Genomic DNA, 14,844 nt, shown 5'->3' on the forward strand with positions numbered 1-14,844 from the left:
GCCGTGAAATGACGAAAGAAAGAGCAAAGCGCGCGGCAGTACCATACATTGCGGGAACAAGCAAGGCCCTTGCAAAAATTTTCAAAGGCTATGGTGTTCAAATAGCCCACGTGCCTTCCCAAAAACTTGGCCAACAGCTAGTTCACACAAAAGACCCTTTGGAGTGCACAGACTACGCGGGAGTAATCTAAAAGCTACCGTGCAAGGAATGCGACATGTCATACATTGGCGCGAGCGCAAATTTTAAACAGCGTTTGAAGCAACACAAGAATGACACCGCCAAGGGCCACACAGCTGCGAACGCCTTGGTGGTACTTCACAAACTAACTGGACGCAGCACTGACTGAGGCTCAGCAGCCATCATAGCAACCGAGAAACGTTTACCGGCCCGTTTGCTTTTAGAATCGTACTACATTCAATCAACTGAACACACAATGTAATGGCATTGTCATATCGCGAGAAGGTGTTTTTCATTACTCTTAAAGCTGGATCCTAAGAAGTCGCCTGGTCCTGATAAGATACCTTATGAGTTTTTGAGGCGTTACTGTGAATGGGTTTCCTATTTTTTAGAGAAGATATTCATAGTATCGTTACGTGAGAGCACTGTACCGAGTGACTGGCTGTTAGCAAGAGTTGTGCCCGTCTTTAAAACTGGTGATAAATTGGACATTTCCAATTATCGTCCTATATCTATCACATGTTCTGCATGTAAAATATTAGAGCATATAATATCTAAATATGTTGTAGAATACATTGAAAGTCATCAACTTTTTTACGGCAAGCAGCATGGCTTCCATAGCCGTCTCTCGACAACAACACAACTTTTCGAAATTACTCATGCTTTTGCTACAGCCTTAAACTCGACAGAACAAATTGATGTTATTACTATAGATCTGTCCAAGGCTTTCGACAGAGTGTGTCATGTGAAGCTTTTACACAAACTGCATGACTTTGGTATTGATGAACAAATTATCAATTGGATCAAGGCTTATTTAACTAACAGAGAACAGTTTGTGGTAACAGACGAAGAATGCTCTTCGACTGCATCAGTTTTATCCGGGGTTCCGCAAGGGTCCGTTCTGGGTCCTATATTGTTTTATTATATATCAATGATATCGCGAAGGACATACATCCTCTCGTTGAAGTTCAATTGTTTGCGGATGATATTGTGTTATTTTGTCGCATAAAAAGCCTGCAAGACCAGGTCGTGTTGAATGACTCCTTGAAAGTTGTATATGACTGGTGTGTAAAGTGGAACATGCTAATCAATTATGAAAAGTCTACTTCTATGATTGTGTCTAAGAAGAAGACGCCATTTCTGTTCCCGTACATAATTAACAACATAGAAATAAAACGTTCCAGTAAATTAAAATATTTAGGAATTACGATTTCTCATGACATGAACTGGAGTGATCATGTACAAAATATATGTGGAACAGCCCAACGAAAACTTGGATTCCTAAGTAAAAAAAAAAAGATGGTTGTGCATCTTTTAGAGAAACTAAAAGATGCACAACCGGATGCCAAACTAAAAGCTTATAAATCAATAGTAAGGCCTACTCTGGAATATGCAAGTATAATTTGGGATCCAAATCAGAAATATCTCATTGACAAGCTTGAGCGTGTTCAGAGAATGGCAGTGAGGTTTGTATTTTCCTGTTACCGAAGAACGCAGTCCGTAACAAAACTTCTTGCACGTGCAGAGCTGCCAACTTTGGCTGTGCGCAGAAAAATTGCTAGGCTTAAGTATCTTTACCAGCTCTATCACAATGCATTCAATTTGGATTCCGGCTTATACTTGCGGCCGCCCGGTAGACGGTCAACACGTACTAACCATCCATTCGCAGTTATGCCCTACGTGCCAAGAGTTGACATCTATAAATATTCGTTTCTGCCTAAAACAATTATAGAATGGAATAAGCTTGACCGACGAGTATTTGACAATACTTGTTCATTAGAAACTTTTGAAAAAGAGCTGGAACTGTGCTGTACTGATTGATTGTACATTTCCCACCCTGTAACAGCCCGGAAGGGCTAACAGTATTGGAAATAAATAAAAAAATAAAAACAGGGCGGCGGTAATCTTCCCGAGCTATAAACCCGTATGCTGTGCCACCTCACCCATAAATAGTCGCGCGCCCATGCTTGCATCTTCATTGTGATCAAGGGAGCGGTACAGGGAATGTCATGTTATTATTTTTCTTTTATCCTTGGCGAGTGTACACTTCTTGCACCCGTGACATGCATGCATGACCCAACATGGATGACAAGACATAAATGTCATGGCATGAAGTGTTATGACCTGAATTACATAATTGCATGACATGTCATGCAATTACATGAGTGACAAGACTGCACATCACGACATGAATGACAAGACATGCATGTGCAAGCCAGCGAAGGTGAAGGCCGAAGCGGCCACATTGTGCGAGTCATCGGGCCTGACCAAACTGGTATCTTCTGTGAGGACTTCACAGGGCGCAACATTGACTGTTTTACAGTGTAAGCTGTTATGGGCTCATTCTAATAGCCCGAAATGCGAACATCGCCCGAAATGCGAAAAAAAAAATACCCGGTCTCCACCGGGATCGAACCCGGGCCCGCTGCGTGGGAGTTGACGTAAGCGCTTGCTATCAGCATCAGAAAAAGGCCCTATAAACGCGCCCTAGGCAGGCACGCAGGCACAGACAACCCGAGCCTCCGCCAGTATGGTGGTGCCATCTAGTGAAGGCACCTACAAAAGCCGCATGCACAGGCGCAGACAATGAGATGCGATTCCGATGAAGCGTGCACTAAACGCGATCCCAATGTGAGATGTGTGCCACGTATTCTCGGTACCTCTTGGATATACTTTATGGCATCTCCTCGCAAGGTACGAACCGCTGCTGAAGAAGTGAATCGTAGAGCTACGTGCGCAGCTACAACCAAGCATCATCGGGCTCAGCAGACTGCTGTGCAGAGAGCATTACAAACCGCAACTCGTCGTCGACGCCGGGCGGACAGTTGAGATCGCTCTCGTCAAAACGAGGCGAAGAAACTTTGCCGCGAAGACCCTGTTGTGCGTGGTGCCAAAATTGCTACTCTTAAGTCGCTCCACCAGCTTACGCTGTGACATTGCTGCATGTGCCGCGCAGGCCTGTGACTTTTTTTTCTCGGTAAAAACGCATAAGGTGGAAACCCCTTTCCATGTGATTGTGTCAGAGCTGGGAGCCTGGCAGCGACTCCTAGGCACCTTCCTGCAAGAATCCCTGGGAAATCTGGAAGTGGACGACCCTTTCCTCATTAGGAAACCACATGAAGTGTCTACTTTCAAGCGAGTGCCCACCGGACTCCTGCGCCATAGCTGTTGATGTAAAAGACTTGTACTATTCGTTACCAAGTAACTTGATTCAAGAGGAAATTGGTGATTGCATCGAAAAGCACGGGATAGTTAGGTTTCAAAATGCTTGTCGAACAAATGTCAGCAGCTTCATGGAAATGCTCACCTACTATCTAAAATCTACCTTCATTTGTCATGACAATAAGCTTTTAATTCAAAAGCAGGGAGTGTGTATAGGTTTAGCCACTTTAGTGTATAGGTATAGCTGCTCTCACACGTTTGTGCATGCACTCTGTTGAACAGAGCTTTTCAACACAGATTAACCGACTAAAACTAGCAGGCTACCCGACCAGCGCGTTGCACAGTGTTGCTGGTAACCTGGTCAAAGAGTTAAAGAATACCGGAAAACAAACTCTGCAGTCACAGCCTTCGAAATCTACGTTTGCTGTCATTCCATATGTTCACAGTGTTTCCCATAACATTATGAAAATTGCGGCTAAGGCAGGAGTGAGGGTTATGTGCAATGCCCCTAACAAACTGAGCGGGTTGTGCAAAATAGTCAACAGGGTGGATACTGTCGCGCGAAAAAACTGCTCTACGAACCATACTGGCAAGTTCATTGAATGTACAATGCAGGTCGTATATAGAATCCCGCTGACATGTAGCCATTGCTATATCGGGTAAATGGGGAGATGCATGAACGATCGCCTGCGCGAGCATGCTGGTTCACTAAAAGGTAACCCATACAGTCATCTGGCTACCGACTATAACATGTGTGGTTGCAGCCCGATCTTTGATGAGTGCAAAATAAGTAGAAGATATCGTGAACAGCGTGCGCGTGAAATCTTCTAGACTTGTTGCATATTCACAAGCGGCGACACATGCGTCAGTTTTGCATCCCTCATGCTGTCAACAAAAGAACTGGATTATCTTTGTGGCTAACGCTTATCCTTCTTTTTTCTTTCTTTTGTGTGACCTTCAGTGATGTCTTTATATGCCGCTTCTGGAAATAAAGCACTTGGTTGTTAGTCAGCGTTCTGTCCTGTGCTCTTCACTCGTCCTGTGTTGAGCTGTTTCTGTATTTTTCTAAGGCTGATGATTGATGACCCCGGTGAAGAAATGACTTCGATGTGAACGACTCATGTCATTTATGTCAGTCATGGCAACCACATCATGACATGCATGTCATGTCATTCATGTGGTGCATGTCATGGATATCCTGATACATAAATTGTGAAAAAAATTGACCTGACATGAGTGAAAATCATGTAGTGACATTAATGACATGCATTTATTTAGCTTGATATATACTGAGTATGTGTGTTATGACATGCAATTGTGACATAACCAACATGTCATAACATGAATGGCATGAATGCCACGAATGCATATCATGGCATGTCTGTATGTCAAGCCATGACATGATTCCCACAAATGTCATGACATCCATGAGAAGAATGCCATAAAGTCATGTTATGCCTGCGTGCATGCACAGCATGACATTATTTCCATGACAAGAACTTATGCCGACCCCAGTGGACCTAGTTGTCTATTAACTTAGGCCGATGGCTATATGCTTGTGTTCGTTGATGCCATAACGGTCACTGCATCATCATTCCAGCTTCGTAATCCGACTCTCACCTCTAGTTCTCATGAGCTGCCTGTGCTCAAGCCAGGTGGCACGCCTAAGAAGATCCCAGCCTCTCAGCAGTAGAACACCACTCGTTCAAGCAACGATTAGAAAGCAAGTTCCCCATGAGCATTGATTTCTGAACGACAGCAATGCGCTGCCTCTTTGTTCTTCTGAAGCTCGTACCAGGCTTTCAAAGCCATCAAACATTGAGGCCTGCTCTTTCCTGGTGCGCATAGTGTCTGAGTATGAGAACGCTGCACCAAATTCCACTATGGCACCATCATCATGCTCGGCCAAGCAGAGCAGTGCACCACACCACCAGTCCGAATGACTATAGAAGGTCATGTGCTTCAGGTTGTGCAACAGTTTTCCCGTCAAGTCACCCGTTTGTGTTCTCTAAGTGATACTACGTGCTGCCATCCATGAACATGTAGTTTCTCTTTTTCTTACCCCTCTCACACCTCTATGTTATCGATCATTGTAGAAATCACGCAATCGTTGTTACAGTCATCGTCATCTTGCTGCTGTCATCATGCACTCGCGTTAATTCTATTTCACTGTGCTCACGTCACACACACCAATAATGGATTTACACAAACACACTGGTCAACCTGGTAACGCTTTGCGAAACCCCAAATGATGCTGCATAGCCAGCTGACTGCAATATGCTACACATAACATTGATTCCCACTGTGCGTGGGACCTGCACCGTTCTTTTTTCTTTGTCCTTTTATGCTTCTTTATCCTTCCTTATAGAATACCAATGTGGCCAAACTGCCACACTTAAGAATTGCGGGTAACATTTTCACACAAGGCCCACTAATAAACTAATGCTAATTGCAGGAGGTTTCCGATGCATTGCATTCTAATACCAGACATTATTTCTAAAATGTATTAAGAAGCCCTTTTAAAGGTCTCAATCTAGCAGCCCTATATTCCTTGTTGTAACAGAAGAAATGAATGGTGCACCGATATTGACGCGTCCGCCGTTGAGTCCCAGCATGGCAAAGGAGAAGCCCTGGCCTTCCTCGCCAAGCCGGTTGGAGACAGGCACTCGGCAGTCCTCGAAGATCACTGCCCGTGTTGGCTGTGTGTTCCACCCAAGCTATGACAGAAAGGCATAGAGAATGAGCGCCTCCAAACTTTGACTGAAGACGCACAGTGTGTGAGGAAAGGCAGGCCTATAAATGGCCACACTGCTTCAACAAGAGGTTTGATGAGTGTGTAGAAATACTGGACCACATTACCAAAAGCCAGAAAGATAGTGCATGCACCTTCCTGGCAATCGAATAGTTTGCACTGTACTGAAATGACATGGCTGCTATGACAACTAAGAGGATGGAACCACATGTTCAGCTGATGCTGACTGAGCACTAACAGACCTCTGTGTGAATACTTACGCATGCAAGGTAGGAATGAAGTTAACGAATAAAGCATATGCAGCCACAACTGAGTGTGACAGCAAAGCCCACATAGCTTTAAGAGGCCTCTAAGCTGTGCATAGGAGCAGCCATAAGCATACAGTATGGCCCAATCTAGAATTTAACGCCTAGCTAGTAATAAAGCAAATATAACAGATACTTCTACTTTATAGAGGGAAAGAAATGGCTGATAAAACGCACCAGGCTGACATCTTTGCATTAAGAATAGTCTGTATGCCTTCATGCCATAATTCAGATGAAATTCAATTTCAATTAGTAGCCAAACAGTAATTCGGTGTTCCCTACAATATTGGGCTGCACTGTACATGTTGGAAGCGCAGCGCAAACCACACACACAACACAGAGAAGTACTATGAAAAACAATATATAGTGCCTTGAAGCTTGGTGTATAATAGTATACCGTATTTTCCAGTCTATAAGTCACACCTTTGTATAATTTGCACCCCCGTCAAAACAGCAGTTCTTCCGCAAAAAAAAAATATATATATAGAAGTCGATCCAGTGATTAAGATGCACCTGTTTATTCGGTAAACAATTTAAAAAAATTCCAGTGATGTTTCACTTCGTGAATGCGGGTCACACGCAAGCGTATGGGTGCTATTCCTATATAATTGCGATAGCAATGATATACACTCCAGACGCGTTTCTTCTGTCATGGTCGCCACGATGTTCCTATAAAGTCCAAGGGCAATAACATCGTCCCCGCGTGCCGTATGCTGTATGCGCAAGTGAAAGCGTGCGACGGTGAGCCAAATCGCGCACAAGGGAGGAAAGTGGGAAGGCAGCGCGGAAGGAAGAGAGGGGGGGGGGGGGGAGTTTTGCTTGTACTCTGGTAGCAACTGCGTAGTTTGCGCAGCGCACGCCATATCTTGAAAGCTATCTGCAGATACGACTTCGGGGTCGGTCAACTTGCGGTCGGCCTGCTGCTGCTTGGGTTGCGGCTCCGTCCTTCTCGCACGGCGCTCGGCAACTCGATCACGAGAACCCGGTACCTCCATAGCGCACACACAACCCATAGCAACTGCCAGAGAAGGTCAACCCAGCATGCTTCGTGTGGCCACAGCTTCCAATCCGATTTTGACGGCAGTTTTCTTGAAAAAAAAAATGTATATAAATCGCACTGTTCTATAAGACGCACCGACGAAAAATTCTGAAAAAAAAAACATTATTTACACACAGGAAAATACGGTAAACAAGCAGTAAAACTTTGGTCTTTGAAACAGGTGAAGTTATAGAAATTAACAAAGAGACAGCACATACAAGTAACAGTATAACAGAGAGAGAGAAGAGAGAAGAATTTATGCATTTAAGTGATGGCTGTAGGCCTATTTGTGGAAGTGGGTAAGGGGAAGGAAACTAAGTATGGCTCACTATGGAAGTTTTGCGAGTAAAGCTCCACAATGATTTAAGTGTCTCTTTCTTGTTAGCTCATTGTCATATCCAGTCCTCAAATGATGTCACCTCCTTAGGCCGGTACATATCCCGGATCCCGTCATGAGTCCTTAACGTTCAGAAGGGAATAGGCTTGGGCATGTTGGTTATTCATCGTAATACAAATACCATAGCGCAGTAAGGATGAGGGACAAGTCAAGACAGGACAAGCGCTAACTTTCAACAAAGGTTTTATTTTAATGTGTATCCTGAGTATATATATATATATATATATATATATATATATATATATATATATACACCCATATTAATCTGCAGAGAGGCAGAAGGTTCCCACATGAGATGATGGACATATGGGTTCACCTCCATTGAGCATGCATAACATTTCACTTGTGGAGGTGACCGCAAGCAGTCGGGGGGTCATTGCAATGCTGTTGCCATAAGGCGATGATGTCGTCTGTCACGGCGTACCCTGCTCTTGCCTTGTTTATAAGGAGTTGTGCTCCTCAAGATAATCCTCTAGTATTAAATTGGGAAAGATCCTGTCAACAGGCTTTGTGTCCACACCAGGGCGGCCCTCAGTGCCTCCGTAATGCAAAAGAAGTGGGAGGGTGGACAAGCGAGCAAGTCTTTTTAGCAAGTAACATACCTTCCCTTCCTGACTTGTTAATCATTACTGTCAGCCCTTATATGACTATTACAAGCATGAAAAGACAAAATGCTGTAAAATGTAAGCTGCACAAACAGCAAGACCTTAAACATGATGTATAACAAGAAAATAAATTAATTTAACACAGAGCAAAACATCAGCAACCCAGAAAAACAAATCTGCACTTGTCTTCATGCTGCTCCCGAATGATTTGTATTGGCAAGGCTGGTGGACGCTATGCAACTATGCAAACTCTATGAAAGTACCTATACATAACACTATATATTTACTTCCATACAACAATACTCAACAACACAATTATTGATGCGAGGTGTTGAAGAGGGTTTTGTCTTCAGCTACTTCTCCCATACCCTCTACATGCGCGAAAGCTAAGTGCGGCACAGACATCTAATGCCTCCTGAACACAACATTGTGAAACCGCAAACTGCAGCTGCAGCCTTCAAAGACACCGCTCCAAGGTGATTGGGCCAAGTCAGTGCAATATCGAGCTGACCAGCAGCAATTTTCGTTACTTAAGAGGAAGCTTTAGCTTGGGGGCTCCAATCTAAATACATGGGAAAGGAGAAATTGTTTTTCTTGGCAACCAGTGCACCAAATCTGAAGAGGTTTGTTGCATTTAAAAGGAAAAGTTATAATCTTGTGACTGTTGGTGGCAAACTTTTGATTTAGGTCGTAAATTTTTTTAATAAAGATCCACAGAAATCGCAAATGTTCAGAAAATGAAACTATCAAGTTTACTACCCTAACTCAGCAATGAAAAACGATATCATAATTCTCATAATTCTGTAAATTGCACCTAATAGTACATCAAAAGCGTACAAAATTGATACATTATAGATTGCTCTAAAATAAACTACTAATATGTGAGTAGAACTTTTGCAAAACCTTTGTAAGCTATGTAATAAATTCACGTAAGATATAAATTGGCCTATCAAATTTGTCTGCTTCGGATGCTCTAACGGACGCAGTTTACAGAACTGCAATACCTGTTCTTCGTGCCAAGCTATGAATTAGTAAACTTTGCGCTTTTATTTTTTCAATTTTGCCAATTTTTGAAAATTTCTTTTAAATAATTCAGGACCTAAATCGAAATTGCGCTTCCAACATTCACTAGAATTTACCTTTCTCTCCCAAGTGCAACAAATTGCATTAAAATCGGCCCAGTGGTTATCTCAGAAAAGCGTTTCTGCATTTTACATGTATTTGAGTAGGCAGCATCGGAGTTGGGCCGGAGCTAAAGCTTTGTATTAATTACAATGCTTAGTAATGTTTTATAATGCCTTTGATGTGCATAAACAGTTCTGTGATGTTTCAGAAGGCCTTTTGACTGCTTACATTTTCTTCGCATGCATATTTGCTGCTGAAACAGTCTCTCTATTGTATGTTCTTTCACATTAAATATAGACCCACACCATGATCTTCCCATACATGTAACTTGATGAAATTGAAAGTTTGCCTACGATCCGTCTGGCTGGAAAAATACATGTCCGAAGGTGCAAAGTAAAGCACTGTAGGCTGATATTGGACTAACTCGGTGCATAAAATGACTGGAATGCTATCAGGCAATTAATGATTTTTTGATCTATTCCATTACAAACCATTATTTGCTAACTCATTTCCAGAAAGAGTCACTTCTGTGTTGTTCCTGGACATTGCATAGTGTCGCATTAATTTTGCCTGCGTTTTATTGGGGGAGCCAATACAAGCTCCATTTGTCAAAAGATGCAAAGTGAAGCACTGAACAAACTTGGTCCAATATCAGCCTACTCAACTGCTGCTCTTGCTTTGGGATATCTTCAGTTTAAACATCAAGGCAGTGGGGCAGGAACTCCTGTAAGCCAGGAGGTGGGATGTAGTGCCGTATTTTCCAATGTATAAGTCGCGGCATTTAAAAAACATTTTTAGGCAGTGCGTCTTATATAATGGTGTGACTTATACACGTTTTTTTTTTTTTTTTTTCTAGAAAAGATTGCCGTCAAAATCGGATTGGATGCTATGGCCATGCGAAGTGCGCTGGGTTGACCTCCTCTGGCAGCTGCAACGGGTTGTGTGCGCGCTATGGAGGCACCGGGTTCTTCACGTGATCAAGTTGCCGAGCGCCATGCGAGCAGGACGGAGCAGCAACGCAAGTGGCGGCAGGCCGACTGCGAGTCGACCGACCCCGCATTTGTCGTCTCTGCAGACCGCTTTCAGGATACGGCGCACGCCGCTGCGCAAACTACGCAGTTGCTACCGGAGTACAATCCACCCCCCCTCCCTTCCGTACTGTCTTCCCGCTTTCCTCCATTGTGCACGATTCGGCACACCGTTGCACGCTTTCACTTGTACAAACAGCATGCGGCGCTCCAGGACGACGTTATCGCCCTTGGACTTTTGGACTTTATATGGAACATCGCGGCGACCATGATGGCAGAAGTCCATATCATTGCTTCAGTGGCTAGAATAGGGAAGTGTGACGAAGGCCCCGCCGCTCGCGTGCACGTTTCAGATGCAGCCGCAAGGCGGCGCTGACGCTTGTATTCACGTCGCCTGACCAGGCCCGACGATCGACTAGCCGGATAAGCGCCCCGATTCGCGATGCGAATTTCCTTTTCTTTGCCTCAAATGGCACATCTTGCTCAGCCACTCGTGTTCGCGAAGATCGCAGCAACATTATAGCGACATATGCGCCCTATAAATTCGCGTACAACACGTCATTTGCTTGCTAGATCTAGGCCGTCTTTGCATGTTTACCTCGGAGGCCGCGCAGACACGCCTCGAGTTTTGCTTCACTGCGGTCTTATTTTACGTGCCAAATTACTGTCTATAAACGCACGCTTGAACGAAAACAACTGTTCTTGGTTGCAAAGATGAATTTAGTCCGAGTTGTTCATTAAAGAAAGATGCAATTGGATTTCACTTAAATATAGGTAACTGCCCTTAATTGGCTTGCACCGATGATTATGTTACATAAAAGTTGCCTTGGCTCGCTCAATATTTTCACGTTTGCAAGATTTCTTGAAAACTGGTATGTTATAAGCGAAATATGGTGCAATTATTGATAATTTTTGCAGCTTCAAAGCACTGCATGATTGCTGCCTTCTGTTTGGGTGTTAGCTTCTCGATCTTCTTCAGTGCAATTTCTTCAATCGCGTGATTTGCCTGTTTTTGCTGCGTGAGAGCCTCGTCCAAGCTTTTTGCTTTGGCTCTTAGGCGGCGCACCGTAGCTTGGGTCCTTGCCTTTAGCTTCCTGGCATAATTTTTTTTACGCTTTAGCTGCCTAGCACGACACCTCTGGTTGAGCAGTAGCCTTCTGAGGTACTTGGAGGCGATGCAGCACTTCTCAGGGCCACTTACAAGCCCCTTGCACTTCATGGGGTAGAGGCTTTCATACCAGCTTGTCATGTTGAAGCTGCGCGCATGAGGGAACTCCACCAACCGCGCAGCGCCAGAACAGAGCTGAATGCTGTCAACAGCCTCTTGGAGGGATGGAGGATCGTAGTGCTCATCAAGTGAGAGCTCGACACCACGTACAAATACTTGGTGTTCGATCATGCTGTCCCCGCCACAAAACAGCACAAGCTTTTGGGCGTGAAGCAAGCTAATGATTGGCCCCAGTAGACAGACAGCATATGCGACAAAAAGGGAAGTTTCAGAAAAAAAAACGTGCTTACCCCACTGATTGGACGGCACGATCACATTTTGGTAATCCAGAGTTGGCGGCAAGCGTGGGTTCGCGATTTTTATTTTATTTTTTTTTAATTTTTTTTTTTTTTTTTTTTTTTTGTGGAGGTGCAAACTGTGGGTCCAACCTTTCTTTCGCATTCCTTTTCTTAGGCACTGGCTTGGAGATGTACTTGGGGACATTTGGAAAGATCGTCAGTATCGCATCCGACTGTAGCAATGACCTGCTCCTTTCCAGGCGCACCAGCTCGCCACTGATGATGTGTTCAAAGTGACGCGTCAGAAACTGCGGATCGAAATGCAGTTCGCACAAAGCGGCATTTCGTTCGAGTGGCTTGTCCACCCGAGGTATGTTGCGCTGCCACTTTCGGTACGTCTCCTCGTCTTACGGTACCCCGAAGAGCGACAACTTCTTTTTGCACGATTTGTAAACAGTCGTGCAGGCACTGCCAGACAGGCACTAAACAGTGACTTTGATGGCGGCTCATTCCTGAGCACTTGGCACCGCACGAAACATTACTTCGCACGAGAATTGCCAACAGCAAGCGGGAGAGACTCACAGACCAATTCGTATCGGGCGCGCAGCTCGACGTATAAACGAGTGCGAGCGCCCCCCGGCGGATGCATCACAAGGCGGCGACGGTGGTTGCCATAGGAGCCGCCGGGCGGTAATCACACTTCCCATATTCTAGCCACTGTATCATTGCTATCGCAATTATATAGGAATGGCACCCATACGCTTGCGCGTGGCCCGCGTTCACGAAGTGAAACATCACTCATTTTTTAAAGTTGCTTACCGAACGAACAGGTGAGTCTTATACACTGGTGCGACTTATAAACATTCTTTTTTTTTCGAAAAAACTGCCGTTTTGAGGGAGGTGTGACTTATAGACCAGCAAATACGATACTCTGCACTCTTAAAGGAAACACCTAATTAGAATCGAACTAGCTTAACTCAAATAAAACATTACTTTATAAGAAAGAGTACTTCATGAGACAAATTAGGCAGACCTGTACTAGATAAAATTAAAAGAGATCAATAACCAGTCTTGAAATGCTAGACAGGTATTACCTTTAACAGCAGCATAACTGTATATGCTGTGTAATGTTGCTAAGTGTGGTTGTTTATTGTGAGGTGCGTACTAAATGGTGAGAATTGCATGCCACTTTAAAGGATATTTAACCACAGCTTGTAACATGCAATGTGTTGTTCCGAGTCAACCACTGACTATATTTATACATATGTGCAGACCTCTTTTTGCCAACTTGAAATGAAGAGCCATGCAATGCTATAAACATCACCATCTTCTGCAGCAGCCTATCTTTATGTCCACTGCAGGACGAAGGATCTCCCAACGATTTCCAATTACCCCTGTCTTGCACTGCCGGTTACAACTTGCGCCTACAAATTTCATCACCCCATTTCTGCCGTCCTCGACTGTGCTTCCCTTCTCTTGGCACCCATTCTGTAACTATAATGATTCACCGGTTATCTGCCTTGCGCATTACATGGCCTGCCCAGCTTCATTTTTTTCTCTTATTGTCAACTAGAACATCAACTATCCTCGTTTGCTCTCTGATCCACACCGCTCTCTTCCTGTCTTTTAATGTTACAACTAACATTTTTCGTTCCATTGCTCTTCGCACGTTCCTTATCTTGCCCCCTAAAACCGGTAGAATGCAATGACTGTACACTTTTCAACGACTATAAACATCACCAACCTTCTTTTCTTTCTTGCCAAAGCTCAGGCCTGGTGTGCCTTTCTCGACGACAACTGTCGAGATGCCTTTTGGACCTGAGCCGCCGGTTCGGCACATCACTACGTATACGTGGCTTGCGCCTGAGCCACTGACAAACGCCTTGGTGCCATTCAAGATGTAGTCATCCCCGTCCCTCTTGGCTGTGGTGACCAGTGAGGCAGCATCACTGCCACTGCCTGCGCAATTCAACCGCCATTATTTCTGCTATGGCTTCTGTTCAAGCATGGAGCCCTGTAACAAACTGAGTGAGGAATGGGATTAAATCTTTTAAGTGCGCTCACAACCATGCCAGCAGCAACATGACAGAAGATGCGAATCGGACTTGGGCAGCTACTGTCTCAAAAGGCCCTGCTGTTAATGTAGCTGATCAAAGCATTTTACGTACAGAAGTAAGTATATGTCATATCCTGGCAGGTTTAAGTATGTTGCACGGTAAAGCTGGAAAAACATATGTACTGTATCAATTCCTGTAAATATTTTCATGGCCCAAAGAGGAAATATTTATTTGAAAACACGTTGCTATTTTAAAAGTGAACTGAAAAATAGACACTGTCCATAAACAATCACAGACAAGGTTGTGAGGGAAATTTCCTGAGACCCCTTTACCTAAATAAAACCCAGTTGAACCGCACAAATGCTCTGATTACGAGATGAAAAGGATCACAATGAAAGTAATTATTTGCCACACATGCACTAAGCTGAGCCCACCTGCATTGACCAATCTGAAAAGATTACCTACATAGATTGGCACTCAAAGACAATATGAAAGTTTCACCAAGCTGATTCAGAAGAGCTTTAGAAATATTGGGCCTAAAGGTAGGGGAACCTATCAGCCAGGCATACAAAAGAATGCAAAAGGCGTACAATGGAGTTTGGCTTTTGGGTATGCAAAGCGGAAATCAAAGCACAAAATGAATGAAGGACAGTAGGCTTATAAAACACAGGCACTGACTCGCAACTTAAT

General features: G+C 44.1%; 1 protein-coding gene across 2 annotated transcripts in view; it reads right to left on the bottom strand.

The window, feature by feature from the left end:
* LOC119464420 (isobutyryl-CoA dehydrogenase, mitochondrial-like) overlaps positions 1–14,844 on the bottom strand; it is a 70,764-nt gene that overhangs the window by 32,503 nt on the left and 23,417 nt on the right. For both annotated transcript variants that reach the window (XM_037725379.2, XM_037725380.2), the window contains exons 5-6: positions 13,842–14,056; positions 5,922–6,057 (exon numbers count right to left, since the gene is read on the bottom strand). In XM_037725379.2, the coding sequence (XP_037581307.1) occupies positions 5,922–6,057; positions 13,842–14,056 (351 nt within the window). The remainder of the gene's footprint in view (positions 1–5,921; positions 6,058–13,841; positions 14,057–14,844) is intronic.

The sequence above is a fragment of the Dermacentor silvarum genome, chromosome 9 (genome assembly GCF_013339745.2).
Source record: "Dermacentor silvarum isolate Dsil-2018 chromosome 9, BIME_Dsil_1.4, whole genome shotgun sequence".
Classification (NCBI taxonomy): Eukaryota; Metazoa; Arthropoda; class Arachnida; order Ixodida; family Ixodidae; genus Dermacentor; species Dermacentor silvarum.